We start from the raw sequence: 23261 nt of genomic DNA on the forward strand, positions 1-23261 counted from the left end.
TTTTATAGGCAGAGAAAACAGGATGTTTTAATTGGTAGAGTCAAGAGTTGTTTGTTCTTGATTACAGTGTTCAACATGCAAATTACATTCACCTTTTGGTACAGAAATGGCACCCTGACACTTCCCTGGGACAGTCAATCCAGACAGAATGATTCCTGGGCCAACCTTAACTACATGTCTGCCAGCAATCGCACTTTCTCCCTTCTTACAGCAATATGCTAACTCTCTTATCCAGAAAAATTGGGAAATGAGGTCCTTCATTCAACAGAGAAGCCATATTTGGTACAGCACTATTGATGTCAATGGATTTGATACATCCTGAACTCCAGCTCAAGACCTCAGATTATGTAACCTATCTCTGATGATCCCAAAGGCACTTGAGAATCCGGCAGTGTCTCAGTATTGCCGATTTTCACCGGACAGTGTTAAGAGATAGAAGGCTGGCTAAGTCTGTCCTAGCCCTGGGTATTCACTCTGAAAAGAGCTGATTTGAATCAGATTTTGACCCATTTGCTCTTTATGTCACTCTGTAGGCTCAAAATGAACAACACAGGGAGCTTTCACTTTGCTCATCCGTAACTGCTAAATTTTCAGTAAGGAAAATGTATTATTTGTGTAAAGAAAGTTGTACAAATACTAACAAAAAATTAAAGGTGAAACACAAAGTATTTGGATCCCAAGAAAACAGGCGTTCACTGTGGTTAGAAGTCAGGCTGACTGCACTTAATAATTAGGTATAATTGACAATGCTTTTTCCAAAGACTGAATTTTTGCTAAGTTTTATATATTATAACTAGCTTGAGTATTCCCCCTTTCTTTGACTTTCATTATCAGAGTCACGAGAAGGAAAATGTAAAACATTTTAAAAATAGCTGCTTCTGGGTAAGTCATCTAGCACACACTCCCCAGATCTTCTCTAGTTTCAGACATACAAGGGAACCTGGCTCAGATAAGAACAATTCTTGCTGAACACCTGCCAGCTCATGCATCCTTCTTTTTATTCTGAGAGGGTCCAGCTCAAATCAAAGTTATAAAGTTAACCACTGCTCTGAGTTCTGACACAGCAAATCCCTGTGTGGTCTTCAAAAAATCGAGGTCTGTAATTCCTTCTTAAACATGCCTTCAAAGTGGAGGTCTTTGGCCATGAGCTCCTCTTCGACATCATCTAGTGCCCACTGGTGATCCGTCAGCTCCAAAGCTTCCCACTCTGTCTGCAAAGGAAGAGAACACCAGGGAAGGGAGAGGAGGGCTGTTACTAAGAGCAGTGCTGTTGTGGGAGCACCGATTCTAGCCAGCAGCTGGATTAAGCTATTTATATGTATAAACTCATTTCATCCTATGAGGTAGGTACTGCCACCTGCCCTGTACACCCCCACGCTTGATCTGCAGGCAAAGAGATCAAGGTTAAAAAAGGTAAAATAATCTGTCTGAGGTCACTAGAGCTAGTAACTAATTACATTTCTCAAACAGTCTATAAATACTGACTACTTTTGCCTTTAATTTTCAGGTTTAAAAAAATGCTTTAGGAAATATAATATGCAATACAAATGTTAGCTCATGGCTTTTTTTAAAATAAGATTTTTATTTAAATTCTAGTTAACACACAGTACAATACTAGTTTTAGGAGAAGTCAGTGATTCATCACTTACATACTACCCAGTGCTCACCATGACACATGTCCCCCTTAATACCATCACCCATCTAGCCCATTTCCTCACTCACCTCCCTCCATCAACCCTGTTTGTTTTCTATCATTAAGAGTCTCTCATGGTTTGCATACCTCTCTCTCTTACCCCACATATATTCATCTCTTTTGTTTCTTAAATTCTACATGAGTGCAATCATATGGTATCTTTCTCTGACCGACTTCATGTAGCACGATACATTCTAGCTCCACCCACATTGTGGCAAATGGCAAGATTTCATTATTTGATGCCTGAGTAATATTCCAGTGTGTGGTACACACACATCTTCTTTATCTGTTCATCTCTCTTTTTTTTTTTTTTTAAGATTTTATTTATTTATTTGAGACAGAGAGAGAACAGGAGCAGGGGGAGGGGGGCAGAGGAAGAGGAAGAGCAAGAATCAGACTCCTCATTGAGCAAGGAGCCTGTGTGGGGCTCAATTCCAGGACCCTGGGATCATGACCTGAGCCAAAGGCAGACACTTAACCAACTGAGCCACCCAGGTGCCCCTCCATTTTTTAAAAAATACAACTGACATGCCATAAACTTCACCCTTGGAATATGTACAATGTAGTGGTTTTTAGTGCGGGTTCACAAAGAATTGCAACCATCACCACTACCTAATTTCAGAACACTTTCATCACTACAAAAAGAAACTCTATTTCAAATAGCAGATGCCCCCCATTAAGCCCCTTTCCCAAACTCTGGCAACTGCTACTTTACTTTCTGTATCTTTGGATTCATCTATTCTGGATATAATATGTGGCTTTTTCTTACTGGTTTCTTTCACTTATGATGCTTTCAAGGTTCCTCCCTGTTGTAGCATGTATTGGTACATCATTCCTTTTTGCTAAATATTCCAATGAACACTTTTATTGCCCATACACTGTATGTATATTCCAAAAGGTTTCATTTTGCTCATCCATTCATAAAATGGACATTTGGATTGTTTCTACTCTTGGACTATTATGAATAGTGCTCTGAACTTTCTTTCTTTTTCTTTCTTTTTTTTTTTTTTTTTTTTTAAGATTTATTTATTTGACACAGAGAGAGAGCCTGCATAAGCAGGAGGAGTGGCAGGCAGAGGGAGAGGGAGAAGCAGGCTCCCAGTGGAGTGGGGAGCCCGATGTGGGGTTTGATCTCAGGTGGGATCATGACCTGAGCCAAAGGCAGACGCTTAACCAACTGAGCCACCCAGGTGCCCCTCTGAACATACTTGTGTAAGTTTTTGTGTGGACATAGGTTTCCAATTCCCTTAGCTATTTACCTAAGTGCAGATTGGTGGTCATATGGTAATTACGTCTAACTTTTTCAGGATAGGCTAAAAACTGCTTTCCTAAGTGGCTGCACCATGACCAGCAATAGGATAATTCCAATTTCTTCACATCCTTGTTTACAACTGTTAGTGTCCATCTTTTTTATTATAGTCATCGAGTGAGTCACTGTGGTTTTGATTTGCATTTCTCCCATGGCTAACAATGCTGAGCATGCTTTCATGAACTTACTGGGTATTTGTATATCTTCTGTGGAGAAATGTTTACTCAAAACTTTTCCCCACTTTTAACTGGAATGTCTTACTATGGCTGAGTTCTGAGAGTTCTTTATTCTGAATACTAGACCCTTATTTAAGATAATTAAATAATAAACCTTATTTAAGATCAATTGACTTTCAACACAGGTGCCTAGACAGTTCACTGGGGAAAAGAATAGTCTTACCACTGACTGGGTACAGAGTTTCTTCTACAGGGGATGAAAAATTTTGGAAATACATAGTCTTGATGGTTTCACAGCATTGTGAATGTAATTAATGCCATTGAATTGTATATTTACAAAGGTTAAAAGTGGCAAGTTTTATGTTACCTATTTTACCACAATAAAAAAAAAGAAGAGGGGCGCCTGGGTGGCTCAGAGGGTTAAAGCCTCTGCCTTCGGCTCCCGTCATGATCTCAGGGTCCTGGGATCGAGCCCTGCATCGGGCTCTCTGCTCAGCGGGGAGCCTGCTTCCCTTCCTCTCTCTCTGCCTCCCTCTCTGCCTACTTTTGATCTCTGTCTGTCAATTAATTAATTAATTAATTAATTAATTAAAAAAAAAAAGACACTTTAAATGGTTTAAGAGGTAAAACTATAAAACCCTTAGAAGAAAACATAGGTGTAAAATGTTTGACACTGGATAATTTATTTAAATTAAGATACAGTTTGCAAACATGTTCTCTAATACTGTCTTTTCATTTTCTTGATGGTGTCCTTTGAAGTACGAAAGTTTATTTTTAAGATTTTATTTATTTGACACAGAGAGAGAGAGAGACAGCGAGAGAGGGAATACAAGCAAGGAGAGTGGGAGAGGGAGTAGGCCTCCTGCTGAGCAGGGAGCCTGACGTGGGGCTCAATCCCAGGACCCCAGGATTATGACCCAAGCATAGGGGTTGTTAGGCAGATGCCTAACAACTGAGCCACTCAGGCACCCCAAAAGTTTTCATTTTTACAAAGTTCCATTTATCTGTTTTTCCTTTTGTTGCTTGTACATTTTTTAAAAGATTTTATTAATTTATAAATAAAAATAAATAAATAAATAAATGAATAAATATATTTTTAAATGTATGGGTTTATTCTGACCTCCTCAATTCTATTGCATTGATCTGTAGATCTGTCCTTACGCCAGTACCACACAGTCTTGATCACTGTAGCTCTGAAGTAGGTTTTAAATCGGGAAGTGTGAGTCTTCCAACTTTATTCATATTAAACTCTAATTGGGCTATTCTGGGTCTCTCGCATTTCCATATGATATTCAGGATCAGCCTGTCAATTTCTGTAAGAAAGGTATGTGGAATTTTGAAAGGGACTGTATTGAATCTGTAGAGAATTTTGGGAGTATTGCCATCTTGACAATATTAAGTCTTTTAATCGATGAACATGGATGTCTTTCCATTCACTCAGGTCTTACCTTAATTTCTTTCAGCAATGCTTTATAATTTCCTTGTAAAAGTCTCATCTTTCTTTTGTTAAATTTATTTCCAAGTATTTTACTCTTTTTGATACTTTTTTTTTTTTTAAAGATTTTATTTATTTACTTGAGAGAGAGACAGTGAGAGAGAGCATGAGCGAGGAGAAGGTCAGAGAGAGAAGCAGACTCCCCACGGAGCTGGGAGTCCGATGCGGGACTCGATCCCGGGACTCCAGGATCATGACCTGAGCCGAAGGCAGTCGTCCAACCAACTGAGCCACCCAGGCGTCCTGATACTTTTTTTTTTTAAGATTTTATTTATTTATTTGAGAGACAGAGATCACAAGTAGGCAGAGAGGCAGACAGACAGAGAGAGAGAAGGGAGCAGGCTCCCTGCTGAGCAGAGAGCCAGATGTGGGGCTTGATCCCAGGACCCTGGGATCATGACCTGAGCCAAAGGCAGAGGCTTTAACCCCCTGAGCCACCCAGGGGCCCCTTGAGACTACTTTAAATGGAATTTTTTTCTTAATTTCATTTTCAGATTCTTTATTGTCAGTGTATAGAAATACAACTGATTTTTGCATCTTTACCATTCATCATCTAAAAGATGTTCTAAAAAAAAGTCCTTGCTGGACTTGTTTCCTTGTGGGTTGCTTACAATATTCTGTATATAAGACCATGTCATTTGCAAACAGAGATCATTTCCTTCTTCCTTTCTAATGTAAATGCCTTTTATTTCTTCTTGCCTAATGGCCCCGGCTAATCATCCAGCACAAGGTTCAACAGAAGTGGCAAGGGTGGACATTCTTGTCTTGTTCCTAATCTTAGGGGGAAAGCTGTTAGTGTTCCACCACTGAGTATGATGTTAGCTGTAGGTTTATCATAGAGGCCTTCCATCAAGGTTAGCAAATTCCCTTCTTTTTCTAGGTTTTATCATGAAAAATTAGTGAGGTTTTGCTGTACAAAAATTATGCTGGGTTTTACATAGTGCAGGATCATTTCATGAAAAGCCTTTAAGTATTGATATTTTTTAAAAATGAAATTTATATCTGATGTCCACAGGGTCCTAAATAGTTCAGAGTATTCTAAATGTTTACTTGGTGTCTCTGAATGGACTCTATTTACAGCTTCATTTACAGTGTGGCTTAAATTTGAGTGAGCATTTAAAAGCTAGTAAAAGTACCAAGAATCTCCAATTTATTTACAGCTGACTCTGTCTCAGGAATAGGAAAGAAATATGTAAACACAAATTCATTTGTGTTCAATTTAAATGATGGAACCAACCAAACGACACTCCCTTCAGGGAACTCAATGTTAAAGTAACTGTCCACTAATGTCTTTCAGAGCATTAGCAAAGCTATGGAAGGTGTGAGCGTACCTTGAAAGCTTTGTTGGTGTCTGCAGGCATGGCCATGGCTGCTCCCGTCATCTGCTCCTGCATCATCCGTGACTGGTCCGCGGCTGCAGTGTAAGGCACACCGATGTGAGTACCAGGGCTCAGCAAGCACCCAGCGCCCTCTCGGAAGAACGGTCCTCACACAACACTGACAGGTGCTCAGGAAGGGATGAGAGCCCCGTAGGACAGATTCACTGACTGGCTCTCCCACACACTGGCTATGTGACCTAAGGAAAGTCACTTTACCTCGCCTGAAAAATGGGCCTGATAATAACAGAAAGTAACTGAAGGAAGTGCTAAACTTGATTTCAAGTGTAAACAATCACTACAGCCACCGGTTATGGAGCAACTATTTTATGCCAGGCACTTTACGAAGTGCTTTACATATTCTGCCTCATTCACTCCTTACAACAAACTCTGAATTTAATTATTAAGGTCTCTATTTTACAAATGAGCATACAATGAAAGTGGTTAAGTCACTTGCCCAAGGTCCCAACCATTAAATGAGAGAGCCAGGATTGGTCCTGGCAAGAACTCTAGTCAATGAACTGACTGGTCAAACCAGGCCTTCTTTCAGCTTCAGTTTACAGGCTTACACTACTGGTACTGGATTCCTCACATGAGGCTTTCATACCTTGGGGAACTAAATATTGTCCCCGTGATTTCCAGGGAGAATTCAGATCTACAGTTGATCCTGGAATTTTATTTTTTTCTTTAAGATTTTAAGTAATCTCCACACCTAGCATGGAGCTTGAACTTACAACCCTGAGATCAAGGGTTGCATGCTCCATCAACAGAACCAGTCATATGCTCTAACCCTGGAATCTGTAAGAGTCTAGCAGAATACCTCAGAAATTTATGAAGTTTAAGGAGTGAAGCATTGTATTTGACTATGCTAACAAATAGAACAGACTACATGAGTTTTCTGGCCTTGGCATGGATGACTATCTATCAAAGTATTTGCTTATTAAACCCAGTATGCTTCTTACCATTATCTTGGCCCAGAATCAGAGAGTAAATGCTCCGAAGCCCAAAGACATTGAGAAAGTACCAGGATGCAGAACTCACCCTAGGAAAGCAAAAGTGAAACAACACAGGTAGTTATTTTAGAATTTACAGAATTCATAATTTTCTATCACCCAAAGAGTATATAAAAGAATCACTTGGGGTAAGGTTAAAAATTGTCATAATCCACCCATGGCATTTTGAGTGGAGTTTCAATGAGAAAAATCAATAATCTATTCCAGTGAAGAATGCAAATCAGAAATTCTGTTCTTTAAGGGGCATTGGTTTTAGCTTTTGGTTTGTGCTTTTATAAAGGAAAGAAAGTTCTTACCAGGATGCATCTAATGTGAGTAGTTCAATTCCCTGTTGCAGCATTGGCTTAAAACGGAGAGTCAGTGGAAATGGGACCTTGGCTACAGAAAAGAGAGAGAAAGTTCACAATCTTTTCTTGCTGTTTTTAGAACAGTTTAAGCATGAATGCACGTAATCCTTCCATGAGGTGGAAACTCTGTACCATACACAGTTTGAAATGATTTCTACCAGGAAATTTGTTTCAATTTCTGAAAAAAATAAGGCAAATATCATTCTATTTATAGTTCCTTCAACACAAGCTTCTCTATTGCTTAAGAAGCAGGGACTCTGGGGATGCCTGGGTGGCTCAGTTAGTTAAGGCTCTGCCTTCAGTTCAGGTCATGATCCCAGGGTCCTGGGACTAAGTCCCACATCGGGCTCCTTGCTCAGCAAGGAGCCTGCTTCTCTCTCTGCCTCTGCCTGCCACTCTGCCTGCTCATGCTTTCTTTCTCTCTGACAAATAAATAAATGAAATCTTAAAAAAAAAAAAAAAAAAGAAGCAGGGATTCTGAGTTGTGACCTAAAATTAGAAAAGAAACTTGCACTGATCTGTAAAACCCAAAATGGAATATATACACATAGAGAACTACATTCCTGAGAAATGAAATTGATTTAAAACAAATTATAAGTAGATAAACAACTCACTTCAATACTTAGGACATGAAGTCAAAATAGAAACATGCTTCCCTTCATCCTACTTAACAAGAATTAATTTTGGATACGAATGAGCAAGCCATTCACTTAAGTTCCTATTGGTAAAAAACATCCACATCATGAACTAATGATGAGTTTGGGATAAGAGCCATAAAGTCACAGCATATGAAATTTTTTAATGTGATTAGTTTCCAGGGCACCTGGGTGGCTCAGTCAGTTAAGCATCTGCCTTTGGTCAGGTCAAGATCTCAGGGTCCTGGAACTGAGCCCAAGTTGGTCTTCCTGCTCAGTGGTGAGTCTGCTTCTCTTTCTCCCTCTCCCTCTGACCTTCCCCCTGCTCATGCTTGCTTTCTCATGCTCTCCCTCCCTCAAATAAATAAAAACTTAAAAAAAAAAAAAGAAAAAGAATATGGCTAATTTCCAATAGAGAATATGGGACTCATTATATTAGTGTCTAAGCAGCGCTTGGATTTCTCTGAACAGGGACATGGTAAAGGATCATCGCTAAATGAACCTGAAGTCTTCTGGGTCTGTAACTTACTTGTGACAAAGCCTGAGAACGTCATGTTGATCCATCCACCAATAAGAATCATAGGGAGCACATTTGTTACATTGCCTTTCATCATGTCTGTGAGCATAGTGGGATCTATGACAAAAACAAGAGACGACAGCATTTTACCACTGTTGGCAGGGACTTCTCCCTGATTTTCTGTAAATTTTTAATTTATATGATAATTAAACTAATACAAGTTCACTGTAAAAAATTCAAATGACATGGAAACATAGGATTAGACAGCTTCTCTGAGCCCACTCTCTGAATACTTTTAATTCTTTGTTGCATATTCTTCCATCTTTATACATACATATATAAATTTTCACACGCAAGTATGTATTTACATGCATTTATATATACAAGTTTCCATATGTATACAATAAACAGATATTATACTTACTAATCTGCTTCTTAATTTTAAAAAAGTAAGTATATTGTAGATGGTATTTTCACATTGGTTTAATATCCCTCTCTCACTATTTTCAGTGTGTGCATAAGAGTCTACTACGTGGTCACACTTACTACTTCTGGATGGACCTATAGATTGTTTCTATTTTTTTTTTTGCCAGTAAACACTGCTGCCAACAACTACCTAGTATATAATCTGCATGTGATGTGTTTCTGTAAGAGAAATTCTTAGAAGAATTCTTAGAATTTCTAGGTCAAGGGGTTTGAACATTTAAAATGAACAGGGGCACCTGGGTGGCTCAGTGGTTTAAGCCTCAGCCTTCAGTTCAGGTCATGATCTCAGGGTCCTGGGATAGAGCCCCGTATCTCGCTCTCTACTCAATGGGGAGCCTGCTTCCTCCCTCTCTCTGCCTGCCTCTCTGCCTACTTGTGATTCTCTCTCTGTCAAATAAATGAATATAATATTTTAAAAATAAATAAATAAATAAATAAAATGAACAAATACCATCAGATTGTCCTTCAACAGTAGCAGGAGGGCCTAACTTCCTATGACTTTGACAGTAGTAGCTTTGTGAAGGTTTCAATCTTCATCAGTTTAATGGTCTAAAAAGGACATCTTGGGGGCGCCTGGGTCTAATATCCAGGCATCCAACTCTAGATTTTGGCTCAGGTCATAATCAGGTCGTGTATTTGTGCCCTACAGGCTTTGTGCTCTGCAGGAAGTCAGCTTGAGATTCTCTCTCTCTGGCTCCCTCTGCTTCTACCCCCCAACCCCCACTGGGTGCAGACACATCTCTCTCAAATAAATAAATAAATCTTTAGAAAAACTAAAAAGGACATCTTGTTCTAATTTGCATTTTGTGGATTTAGTGAAGTCAAGTATCTCTTCATACATAAATTGGTCTTTTGTTTCTTGTGGGCTTTCTAAAAGACTTACTAAAATCAATTGTAGTACCTTCTGTCTGGGTTTCTTACTTAGAGAAATGGGTATTAAAATGAGAGGACAGCCAACACAGAAGAATAGATTATTTTGTTTTACTTTAAAAGTGCTATGTTTTTTCACATGACTAGGGTCAGCAGAAGTAAGAAATCTGTTACAGCAAAAATTGTATGGTGGGCCAAGCAATCATGACTGACAAAGAAATGGCTGGGCTGGGAAGTGGTTTAGAGCTCCTCCTCTTTCAGACAGAAGCTGGGTGGCCATCTGTCAACAAGGGGATCCAGACACTGGCTGGGAGATGGGACTAGGATGCTTTACCAACTGTGCTCTGCAGAGCCCTGGGTCCTGAGGAACAGCAAGGGAAGAGACTCAGGGATAATGGCTCTAGTTTTCTCATTCCCCAGCCAGCGGCTCTTTTTTTTTTTTAAATCCACTTTATACATTGGCATTCCCAGGTGATTTATTTAGGAAAAAAAAAAAAAAAAAAGCTCCACTTGTGTAGATCCCTGTATTAGATGATCTCTAAGCCCCTTAGATTTCTATCTCATACAATTTAATATTTAAATAAATCACATTCTCTTCCTGCCCTCCCCCAACTCATGTTAAGAATCTTACTTAAAGAGGACAGAAGGGAGTAAACATACCAGTCATAGGAGAAGGAGGCACTACCTTCCTTTTAGTTTTTTTGAAAAATCCATCCTCTGGGTTGTTGAAGTAATATTTTCGTGTCAAGAAAGACTAGTAGAAAAGAGAGCTTTTTAAGTCTTAAAACTGTGACATAGGAAACTGTCAAATTATTCCCCAGAGATTTAGTCAGAAGGCCCTTGGAATAAGCTGTTACACTCAGAGCTGGCCGCCTACTTGGCAGGCAACCTGACACTTTAGCTGAGTCACATTTAAAAACAATTTCCTAAGAAGGGCGAGGTCACAATGACAGCAGACACCACTAGGCCACAGCTTAATTACAGATTTGCCAAACTTCAGCTTTCCCCAAAGAGTCCCCTTATTAAACATTCAGACATCTACTGCCCTCAATAGTGAATCATGGAACTTTAAAAAAAAAAGAGAAATGAGTACCTGTTTGGGAATGTATTTTCCATTTTCCCTGAGGACTCTGCTCCGAATTAGGACCTGACTGAAAAATGCAACCAAGATAATGAGATTTTTAAAAGCGAAACACTAGAAGAAAATGAAGAATAAGAGTAGAAGACCCATTTAAACACAAGAGAGAGCCTATTTGGCAACAGTCCTGTGGGGACACTTTTCAAAATACAAGTGTCCTTAAAACCAATATAATATATTTAACCCAACAATCAGGTCTTCAAAAAAGTATTTTTCAGAAGTCACTGTGTTTATGAACAAAAGATTTCCGAGGAAGGCACATTTGGAACATCACACTCAGCTTTTTCATATTGTATAAGAAGCTAAGAAGGAATTTTCTCTGAGTGAAAAGAGTTAAGCACTGGATACTCCTCAGGAGATCTGGGGGCGGGAGGAGGGAGGGTGAGGACAAAAGAAAACTTTTAAAACCCCACAGAGAAATGAGTACAGGATTTGACAGGATTGATCCCCAACAGACAACAAATAGAAATTCCAGCAGGATTCAGACCGTTAGTAAACTCTCAATAAACATTTACTGAATTAATAAATTATTTGGTGATATCTGACTATAACTGATTATTAAACAGTGTGTGATACAAGTGGGTGGTGCAAAGACACAGATGCCAAACAGGACAGAGATCAAAATACTAATGTTTGCTAGGTTTTCAAAAGTTGTTTTAATGGGGGAAAACCCTCTTAAGTTAATCTAAATCCTTCTTGGAAAGTGAAAAAAAAAAAAAAAGGGACAGACAGACAGAAATAAACAACATGCAAATTGTGCTTGGTTTTGTCTCTACTCCTCAGTATAAACCACCTGCTCTAATCAGGGTCTCCTTGTCACCTTACGCACATTCTAGACTCTCCATGTGCTGGGAATGCTCTAGTACCCCACTTCTTTACGAGTTCTACCCCATCATATCATAATACCTTCTTCAAGCCCCACCCTCTCTAAGAAACTCTGCCTGGTGCTCTCATGGAATTCTCTCTGGTCTTCCTCCTCTTGACCTCGTTGTACTATACAGTTGTCTGCTCTCAACACAGACTTAGAGGTGACATGTAATATGTTCTGTCCCCGGGAGCTAGTCTAAAGCTACTCCAGGTGTGGCCTGTGTACCAGTGCTGGCCTGTGATGAGGCTAAGTGTAGACATTCAAAGTAAGGGTTTAGGACCATTTATAATAATTTGGTATTTCCGGGCGCCTGGGTGGCTCAGTGGGTTAAGCCGCTGCATTCGGCTCAGGTCATGATCTCAGGGTCCTGGGATCGAGTCCCGCATCGGGTTCTCTGCTCCGCGGGGAGCCTGCTTCCTCCTCTCTCTCTCTCTGCCTGCCTCTCTGCCTACTTGTGATCTCTCTGTGTCAAATGAATAAATAAAATCTTAAAAAAATAATAATAATAATTTGGTATTTCCACAATATCCAAATAAATATGTACTAAAATAGTTTACAAAAGCATCAGTCTATAATAGATTGGAAATTAAAAAAACAAAACAAAAAACAGGTCCTTCATCACTGATGGTTTAGGCAGCATTGGGTCTAGAGTAACGGATAAAAACTTAAACTCTATAGAGTTGAACAGATGGGTTCAAATCCTGGCTCTGCCACTTAGCTATGTGATCGTGGGTAAGTCATTTAAATTTCCCATGCCTCCTTTCATATTATGCACAATAACAGATTTATTCTCATTGGGCAAATACTTCTTGAACTTCTGAATGCCATGTACTATTAGGTGACATGAACAACAGTGATCAAAAAGCAAGTATCTCAGGGCGCTTGGGTGGCTCAGTCAGTTAAGCAGCCGACTCCTGATTTCGGCTTAGGTCATGATCTCAGGATCCTGGGATCAGGTCCTTTGTCGTGCTCCGCATTTGAGGGCAGTCTGCTTGAGGAGTCTCTCTCTCCTTCTCCCTCTGCTCCTCCCCCTGCTCTCTCTCTCAAATAAATAATTTTTTTTAAAGATTTTATTTATTTATTTGACGGAGAGAGAGAGAGACAGTGTAAGAGGGAACAGAAGCAGGGGGTATGGGAGAGAAAAAGCAGGCTTTCCGCTGAGCAGGGATCCTGATAAGGGGCTCAATCCCAGGACCCTGGGATCATGATCTGAGCCAAAGGCAGACGACTAACAACTGAGCCACCCAGGCGCCCTTTAAATAAATAAATTTTACCAAAAAGGAGGGGGGGCAAATATCTTATGAAAGTTAACGTCTAGTGGGAGATAAAGACATTGATTAAATAACCATAGGAATAAATGTTAAATTCACCTGTTATGGCCTAGGAAGGATAGATGGATGGTATGGTGGGAGTATATAATATGGGGATTTGACCAAGTCTAGGAAGTTAAGGTCTGGGAAAAAGCTTTGATGATGATGCATGACTGCGTTGGAATCTTAGGACAACTAGAGATTACCTTGGCAAAGTGCTGGAGGGAACAGCATGGGCAAAAGCCCTGCAGCAGGCATAAAGACTATGTCTCTGAGGACCTGAGAAAAGGCCACATGGCTAGAAGAAAGAGAACTACAGAAAACATGGTGAAAATGAGACTTGAGAGACGTGCAAGAGACATACCATATAAGGCCACATGCATCCCAGTATATTTTTTAAAATTGTGGTAAAAAATACGTAACATAAAACTTACCACTGTAATCCTATTTAAACACACAATTCAGTAGTATATATACATATACAGACACAATGAAATATTAGCCACCAGAAAGGAGATCCTGCCATCTGCAACAACATGGTGGAAACTTGAGGGCATTATGCTAAATAAAATTAGCCCAGAGAAAGACAAACACTGTATGATCTCATTTATATTTGGGAATCTTAAAAAAATATCAAACTCATAGAAACAAATTAAAATGGTGGTTACTGGGGGATGAAGGAGATGGGGAGATGCCGGCCAAAAGGTAGTTATAAGATGAATAAATTCTGGGGGTTTAACATATAGTTTAGTGACTATAGTCAATAAAACTGTGTAATGTACTTGAAATTTACTGAAAGAGTAGACCTTAAGCATTCTTTAACACTGATTTTTTTTAAAAAAAGGTAAGTATGAGGTGATGTATATGTTAATTAACTGGACTGTGATAATCAATTCAGAAAAGTATATGTATGTCAAATCATCACATTGTATATTTCATTTAGTTACAAAATGTATTGAAATGTGACACATGCTACAACATGGATGAACCCTGAAAACATTATGCTAAGTAATATAAGACAGGCACAGAGGGACAAATATTATATGATTCCACTTACATTAAGGTACCTAGAGTACTCAAATTCATAGAAACAAAAAGTAGAATGCTGGTTGCAGGAACTGGGTGGAAAAGAGATGGGAAGTTATTACTTAATATGTTCAGAGTTTGTTTGGGATGATGAAAATACTGCAGAAGTGGATGATGGGGATGTTTGCACAACAGTGAGAATGTACTTAATGCCACTGACTTGTACACTTAAAAATAGTTAAAAAAAAAAAAAAAAAGAGTCCCGTGCCTGGCTGGCTTCATTGGTGGAACGTGTGACTCTTGACCTCAGGGTTGTGAGTTCGAACCCCATGTTGGGTGTGGAGAGTACTAAAAAAAAAAAAAAAAAAAAGCAAAAGGGAAATACTGAGGGTTTTTTAAAAGATTTTTTAAATTTTTTAATACTGAGGATTTAAGCTGAGCTCTTCATATATATAATTTCATTTAATGATTACCACTGCATGTGGCATATATTATTTTTCTTTTGCATGTTTTGTCACTTGGACTGAAACTCCCTGAGGGTAGGGTCTTGGCCTTGTCATATCTTGTATCCTATAGCATATGGTACAGAGCAGGGCACATGGTAGATCATCAATAAAAATTTGGTCACTATAGATAATTCAGGCCTTCTTCAGGCACTGTAATCAACAGAAATTCCCCTACATCTCCTGTATTTTCACTGCTGAGGAATTTTGTAGAACTGGGGTTGAGAACTATGACCTTGAGACATTTCAACCCTAAATCAAGGCAAGCTTAAATTATCCTATATATTTTTTCAGATAAATAACAATATTCTTAATAATTAACTGACACACCTCTTTTTTCCCTACATGTCTTGCTTGAGTGCTTTGATCTCTATATGATAAAAATTTCGTATCACTTTTTCCCCTGACATCTACCATAGTTAATCAAGTTTTTTTAATTAATTATTTTTAATTAACATATATTATTTGTTTCAGGGGTACAGGTCTGTGATTCATCAGTCTTACACAATTAACAGCACTCACCATAGCATATACCCTCCCCAATGTCCTGTATATTCTAAACACTCAGTTTCTCTGAGGTCTGCGAATACTATAAGAAATTTTTAATTTTGCATTTCCGTTTCTGTTACTCTTGAAAAATAAGTCCTTATGCTGCTTATAAAGACAAAGCTCTTCTGCACTGATAATTTGCAATTGAAAGACATTTTCTTAATACTTTTTTTTTTAAATTTAGGTAGGCTCCATGTTCACCCTAAGATCAAGACCTAAGCTGAGATCAAGAGTCAGACACTTAACCAACCCAGTCACCCATGCACCCTGAAAGCTTTAGTTTTTAAAGCTGGTATTTCTCAAATTGGAGTTTAATCATATATTAAAGACCTGAGTTTGTTTTTTTCCTTTCCTAAGAGTCAGTATATTCTTTGAGCTTGAGTACCATTTTTTCCAGACATTCTATCCCCAACTGTGATTTACTATATTTTGTTCATTTTTCTCTCAGTTTTGGTTTAATATATTTTAAAATTTATTAAGTTTAGAGGCACCAAAAGCTTAATAACTTATGAAACCAAAGGTTCCATTTTTATTTAGGCTAATGGAAACTTATACTATATTTAGAGGAAATGTTTTACAACCAGAAAACATATTTTGCCTTGGTTTTGGCAGGTTGAAAACCACATGCTCAGCATTCTATCCAAGTTGACAGGATGACCTGGTGGGGTACTGTCACACCATGTAGAAACTGGCATGATCCAGACATCTCACATAAAGGAACAATAATGACAGGAGAGGTTTGAGTTTTCTCCAAGGCAGTCGTTCTCCATGGAGACTGCCCCCTAGGGGGACTTCTGGAAATCCATGGAACTTTTTTGATTGTCAAAATGATGGGGTAAAGAAATTAACTGTCATTTGTTACGGGTAAGAAATGCTAAGTATTCCTCAGTGCTGGAGACAGTTGTGCAATTCAAAGAACCATCTCATGTTTCATACTACTTTTGAATATCTCACTGAATTGCTTTTAATTATGAGCCTCAAACCTAATTCCATCTTTTTCTCCACACAGAAGGAAGAAGTGTTTTTTGGTTTTTTTTGGAAGTGATTTTTATATATATTCAACTTCCAGGTATGCAACCACCAAGTATGTATAAGGAAAACTGCACTTTGTTTTGTTCAGGACTTTATCAAGAGTAGTTCCTCATTTAGTAAAATCAATCCAAAACAGCACTGCCTTCTGTGATATCTAAATTGTGAATACTGTATCAGCCTACAGTTGAACCTGTCCCAAAGAAGGTGATTTTATAGTGAGGTACATGCTTTGACTTGTGCATTACACTTTTGAGGAACATTGTGAACAAGTACTTATGAAATAGAAATTAAATTATTTTTCTTTTATTTCTCCTTTGTCACAACTAGGGCATTACATTGTCGTTTTTATTGAAGTATAGTTGACACACAATGTCACATTAGTTTCAGGTATACAAAATAGTGATCTGACAACTCTTTACATTATGGTGTGCTCATATATGTAGCTACCATATGCCACCATACAACACTACTACAATCTCATTGACTATGCTATACCTTTCATCCACATGATTCATTCTGTAACTGGAAGCCTGTACCTCCCACTCCCCTTCACGCATTTACCCATCCCCCTATCTCTCTCCCCTCTGGCAACCATGAATTTGTTCTCTGTATTTATGGGTCTGTTTCTGCTTTTGTTTGTTTGCTTTGTTTTTTTAGATTCCACATATAAGTGAAATCATATGGTAATTGCCTTTCTCTGTCTTATTATTTCACTTAGCATATAGTAGCTTCTAGGCCCATCTATGTTGTTGCAAACATCATGTTGTTTGTTTGTTTGTTAAGTATTATTTTTATTTATAGAGTGCAGGAAGTGTGAATTTCATCTTGGGTTAAAAAAAGGAGCTTTGGGGACGCCTGGGTGGCTCCGTTGGTTAAGTGTCTGCCTTTGGCTTAGGTCACGATGCCAGGATCCTGGGACAGAGTCCTATATCAGGCTCATTGCTCAGTGGGGAGTCTGCTTCTCCCTCTGCCTGCCACTCCCCCTGCTTGTGTTTGCTCTCTTTCTCTGACAAATAAATAAATAAAATCCACCCCCCAAAAAAGGAGCTATGGGTGTGATATCATTCAGAAACATCACTCTGAAATCACATAGTCAACCAAGAGCAGAAAACTGGCAGAGAATCTATGACAACAGTAATTGTGGTCAAGAGAATTTAACTTGAATTTAATTTAACTGATCTGAGTTTAAGTACAGGCACAGTATTTGTAAAATTTTGGCTATTTGGGGTAGGCTACTTAATTTCTCTGGCTTTCTTTTCTTCAACTATAAAAATGGGTTCAGGATTATCTAACTTGGTGTGATTGTGAGGATAAGATGAGAACAATTTATTGGTGTTAATAAATGCTAAACATTTGAGCTCTCTTCACATTGCATCTTTTTATAGCCTTCCTTTCTGTGGAGAACTGACTTCAGGTTATCTCAGGAGGTTGGTTCTCAACAGTTCTGAAACTGATGCTACTGAAAACTAATTGAAGTGGCCTCTATGGTGTAGTGGAAAGAACTCCTGAATTAGGAACCAGAAAATCTGGCCTCAAGTCCAGAATGTCATCATGTGTGACCATGAAACCTCTTAAGCATCAGTTTCTACGAAATGGGACAGCAACATCTATCTCATAAGAGTTGCTTTGAATTTTAAATAAGTTAATGAATGTAAGTGCTTAGCTTAGTGCCTGGCATAGAGTAAGTGCTTAATAAATATCGGTTTGTTATTATTATTCTCAGCCTAACTGGGAAGCATAACCGAAAGATAAAGCAGTGCTTCCTAAACTTCAGTAATTCTCATTCCATGGTTATGACTTTTGTTTTATTCACTAGCACTTGTACTATTAAAAACTTAGTATTTTTAAAAAGATTTTATTTATTTGTCAGAAGAGAGCACAAGAAATGGGAGTATCAGGCAAAGGAAGAAGCAGGCTCCCCGCTGAGCAAGGAGCACAATGCTTAACTCACTCTCACTCGATCCCAGCACCGGGATCATGACCTGAGCCAAAGGTAGACACTTAACCGACTTAGCCATCCAGGTGTCCCAAAAGCTTAGTATTTTTTACATATCAACTTTTTCTACTTATGTAAGTTTTAACATAAATCTTTAAGTTGCCAGCCAATGGAAAACCAGTATTAGTTGCTACACTTAACATAAACACAATAAAAACAAAATTAATTAAATCTTGGTAAGATACTGTTGCTTGTTGACAGTTCTGAGCTCAGGGCTTGCTATTTCTTAAAATGGGTTAAGTAAGTGATAGCGAAGTGGTTAAAGACACAGCAACATTTCCCTAAGATGATCTCTGAAAATAATCACAATGATCGGAATTTTTAAAAGATTTTAATATGGTGGGGGCACAAATCTAGATAACTAAAATCATCTCAAGTTACCTCTCTCCACAGATAAATACTGTAATGAAGCACTTGAGAAAGAAGTTGCCTCAAATCCTGAAGGAGAAATGATAATTACAATCCCCCACATCTCTATGGCAATTCCACATTTGCACAGCACTTGGTTACTTAGTATCTCAGCTGACCACCACAGTAGTTTGGTAAAAGGAATAGTGTAAACACACCCACCTTATACACAGTTCATAGATAAGAGGGTTGGCGATTGGCCTAACAATTAAGAGCAACAATATTTTTGAGCACTTAATGGGTCCCAAGTCCTGTGCCAAAGACTTTGTAGGCTTCATTTAGAATTTAATCCCCAAGCCTGCTCTATGAGGCATCTCCTGTATCCTCATTTTACAAATGACTAAAGTGAAACACAGGTAACACAGGCAAGGTGACCCAGCCTTTGGGGCGCGATGTCAACCCGAACAAACTGACAAAACCCCTGTACTTTCTTCCCCAAGGTCACAGGGGAGTGAGGCCGCCGGAGAGGGAAGGCGCTGACCTGTCGGAGACTTGTTCCTGGGTGAGTTTCTTGTCGCTCTGCAATAGGATGGACACGTAGTGGCGGATCATGCCCACAAAGAAGGTGATGATAACGATGGGTAGGACCACCCAAAGGCGGATGTTGGAGTCGAGGAGCAGCTCCGGCCCCGCCATCTTCACCGAGAGCCGGCTCCCACCCGGTGTAACTGAGTTTCTCTCCCCGCGGGGCGCAAAGGCCCCTCTTTGATTTCGCCTGTGGGCCTTGTCACGCCTCTCAGCCTTCCGGGCCCGGAGCCCTACTCCAGCTTTGGCCCTCGCAGACTGCTCCCAGCCCTGCCGCCTGGCCGCCCACTTCCGGCGCGGAAGTTTAGCGTCAGGGCGAGGCGCGCCTCCGTGGCGTCAGCGTGGCGTCTCGCCGGGCGGCAAAGTCAAAAACAAGGGGCGGCGACGGGTTCTTGGCGGGTGAGTGGAGCAGCGGTCGCGGTCTCTCGAGGCCCAGCGTCACTGTGGCCTGCTCGCTGGGCCCCGGCGGAGCTCGGCTTTTCCTTCTGGGGCTCGGCGCCCCGAACCTCGGCCTTCTCCTCTGCTCGGTCGTGGGATAATCCCCCCCAGGTACCTCCCTCCGCGTTAAAATGACGATGGCTTTTACCCCCAACTTCTTTCCGAACAGCCTGGTCCAGACAGTCGGCCCCACCCACCAGGCTTTCAGGCTTCTTTGGAAAGGAGCCGTGTTGTGGGCTTGTGCCCTAAAGTCAGACGACCCTAACTAAATTTTTGTCCGAAAAATGGCTGATAATGGTTATAAGTATTTAACGAGGCAGTGGATAAAGAAAACCCTTAGCATAGTGCGTGGTACATAGTAAATGTTAACTATTGTTGGAAGCCATCACTATAATCAAAAGTATAGTTGGTAGGTAGTGCAGATTCTGGAGTCAGACTGCCAGACTTAGAAACCCAGCTCCACCACTGAATGAGAATAAAAAGGATACCGACCTCAAAAAAGGCTTGTGAGTAATTATGAAGCATTTAAAATCGTTCTTGTTAGTTATTAGTATTTACCTGCCTGCCAGCCGTTCTCATTTAGGGAATATGCTCAGAAATCTTATGCCAGGTGCTGTGCTGGGCACTAGGGATACAGAGATAAGTGAGACTGAGTTCCTGTTCTCAGTGAGCCCCACAGTCTGGTGTGATGTGGTATGGGATCCTAGATACACTCTATGGAACAGGGAGGCTGGAGTAGAAAGCTCCTTTGGGGATAGGAGGAACATTTTTCAAGGAATATGACATTTGACTGTGTCTTTAAGGATGAGTGGTAGTTTCCAGGCAGATAAGAGCATTTCAGGTGAAAACACCTTATGCAAAAGCACTGAGACCAAGAATGTTTTGGTTTACAAGATAGAGTAAGAGGCCTTTAGTGTTCAGGTTCAGGACATCTCTTACCTCTGCAGTTTCATTTCTAAGTCTACAGGCTCCTTACCGGTTCTGTGTTGAATATTTTCCTGCCCAGACTACTCTTCTCATACATCTTCTATGGGCTAATTCCTGTTTTGGCCTTCAGGTCCCTGCTTTAATAACTTTTTCTCACAGAAATTATCCCTGAGAAATTGTCCCTGCTTTTCTTAATCTCCCCTACCCCCAACTAGATTAAATTTCGTTGTGAGCCCTCATAGCACCCTGTGCTTCTCTCTTATAGCACTTACATAACTGTACCTAAATAACTACCTCAAGACTACTCATTACTAGGGGCACCTGAGTGGCTCAGTTTGTTAAGCGGCTGCCTTCATCTCAGGTCATGATTCCAGGGTCCTGAGATCGAGCCCTGCATCAGGCTCCCTGCTCTGCAGAGAGCCTGCTTCTCTCTCTCTCCTTCTGCCTGTCGCTCTGCTTACTTGTGCTCTCTCTCTCTCTATCACTCTGTCAAATAAATAAATAAAATCTTAAAAAAAAAAAAAGACTACTCATTACTGTGTAAACTCCCTGAGGGCAGTGATCATATCTAGTTCATACTTGTAACCCTAGCACCTAGCGCAGTCTCTAGCATTCAATATTGGATTAATGAGTTAAAGGAGCGGTAGATTGGGGCCAGATTATGAAGGATCTGGGATATCAGAAAGAGAACTGGATCTCATCCTTCAGCAAGAGGAAGGTAGCCTTGCTAAAGAGGCAACTAGGTAATCAAGTTTAGAAAGGAAGGGAGTATTGACCAGATACAGGAGTTGAAATTCTTTCAATACCTGGAGTTAGACAACTTTAGTGTAAAAACTAGAACTACTTTGGTTTTGGGTAAGGTAGTTTTCTTTGAGCTATAGCTTTAACTTCTCAAAACTTATCTAGCTTCTAGAGGGTAACTTCTATTCTCTGATTTTGCTCTAGAAAGTAATTTAATTGCAGAAGACTTCCAGTCAAAATGGTTTCCAAGAGAAGGCTGTCAAAATCAGAAGATAAAGAGAGCCTGATAGAAGATGTCTCCAGTAAGTATCTAGTCATTTGTTGTTTTATTTCCAGTAGCAAATGTGTGAGGCACTTAAAGAGAGATAAAGTTCCTCCTTTTAAGTCCTGGGAGTCATCAAGTCTTAATGGTTAGAGCACACAGAATCTATTATCAGGGGATTTGGGATTGAGTTTCTGCTTCTAATTCCATGTATGACTTTGGGCATGGCCACAGTCTTAGTCTCCACATCCATAAGAGAAATTAGTATTATAGAAAACAGTATTATAGAGCTTATCCACTTACATCATCTAGGTGCTGAGACAGAAGGTACAACATAGTCATCTGTCCTTTAAAAAAGGTTTATGGTCCTCTTTCCTCCCTTAAAAAGAATTATAGTATGGGGGTGCCTGGTTCAGTCAGTGGAGCTTGTGACTCTTGATCTCAGGGTTATGAATTCGAGGTTCATGTTGCATGTAGAGATTGCTTAAAACTGAAATTCTTAAAAAAAAATTACAATCCAGATAAAACTGTGATAGGGATGTATAAAAGAAAGGCATTATATCAGACAACCATGCCAGGGGTGAAGAAACAGTATGGACTGTCCATTTGAGACTGTGGTTGACAGAGGCCCTTACTTAGTTCTGATGGAAAGAGGTTGATAGGTTTTTTTTCCCATTTATTATATTCATCTACTCTGTTAAGGGAGTTCTAACTTGTTACATCATTAAGGGAGAAGAGGAAATAATCCTACTTAATTTCAAGTACTGTTTGTTTTTGTTTGTTTATTATGTTTTATTACTTCTCTTGCATTGAAAGCCTTGGGATAAAACCAACCTGGGCTTTGTTCTCAAAGGCTTGATGCCAGAGAACCTGCCTGATTCTTTTTACTCCTGCATCAAGATCATTTGTTCCCACAGTTCGGTGTACATCAAGATTATTACCTGGAAAGCTCTTTAAAAATTCAAATGCCTGGTCCTCATCCTCAAGATTTTAATTGAGTAATTATGGGATGTGATCTAAGAATGTGCTTTTATTTTATTTTATTTTTTAAAGATTTTATTTATTTGAGAGAGAGAGAGAGAACACAAGACTGGGTGGGGAGGAGCAGAGGGAGAGAGAAGCAACTCCCCACTGAGCAGGGAGCCCAAGGGAGAAGCAGGCTCTGCACTGAGCAATGAGCCTGATGTGGGGTTCAATTCCAGGACCCTGAAATCATGACTTGAGCCAAAGGCAAACACTTAACCAACTGAGCCACTTAGGGGCCCCTAAGAATGTCCTTTTAATAAGCATCTCAGTGATTTGATTGCATTGGTTTGTAGACAACAGCTTGAGGCACACTAACTGTTTTAGAATTTGGGTGGAAAACATTTCCATGGTTATTTTTGTTAGAAGTGGCATGTTTTGAATTCTTCAAATAAAAATGCAATAGAGAGGGCCTGGTGGCTCAGTTGTTAAGTGTCTGCCTTCTGCTCAGGTCATGATCCCGGGGTCCTAGGATTGAGCCCCGCACTGGGCTCTTTGCTTGGCAAGAAGCCTGCTTCTCCCTCTCCCAATCCCCCTGCTTGTGTTCCCTCTCTTGCTGTGACTCTCTCTGTCAAATAAATAAATAAAATCTTTTTAA

The 23261-nt window shown here is 39.8% G+C and overlaps 2 protein-coding genes across 10 annotated transcripts in view; one reads left to right on the top strand and one right to left on the bottom strand.

Annotated features, from left to right (window-relative positions):
* Positions 1 to 19383, bottom strand: EMC3 (ER membrane protein complex subunit 3). Its single transcript, XM_032326898.1, has 8 exons — positions 19229 to 19383; positions 11011 to 11068; positions 10578 to 10671; positions 8574 to 8678; positions 7359 to 7440; positions 7012 to 7091; positions 6005 to 6087; positions 1 to 1211 (listed from the first exon to the last, which is right to left on the bottom strand). Exons 1-8 carry the CDS (start codon positions 19381 to 19383, stop codon positions 1083 to 1085), a joined length of 786 nt encoding a protein of 261 aa, XP_032182789.1. The 3' UTR covers positions 1 to 1082.
* A 196-nt stretch (positions 19384 to 19579) lies between these two features.
* FANCD2 (FA complementation group D2) overlaps positions 19580 to 23261 on the top strand; it is a 59436-nt gene continuing 55754 nt past the window's right edge. For 3 of the 9 annotated variants that reach the window (XM_032326821.1, XM_032326836.1, XM_032326829.1), the window contains exons 1-2: positions 19632 to 19821; positions 21583 to 21680. In XM_032326821.1, the coding sequence (XP_032182712.1) occupies positions 21617 to 21680 (64 nt within the window). In that variant the 5' untranslated portion in view covers positions 19632 to 19821; positions 21583 to 21616. Of the gene's footprint in view, positions 19822 to 21582; positions 21681 to 23261 lie in introns of those variants that run through there. The other 6 variants (XM_032326884.1, XM_032326879.1, XM_032326853.1 and 3 more) reach the window with 4 other exon arrangements.

This window comes from Mustela erminea, chromosome 1 (assembly GCF_009829155.1).
Source record: "Mustela erminea isolate mMusErm1 chromosome 1, mMusErm1.Pri, whole genome shotgun sequence".
Classification (NCBI taxonomy): Eukaryota; Metazoa; Chordata; class Mammalia; order Carnivora; family Mustelidae; genus Mustela; species Mustela erminea.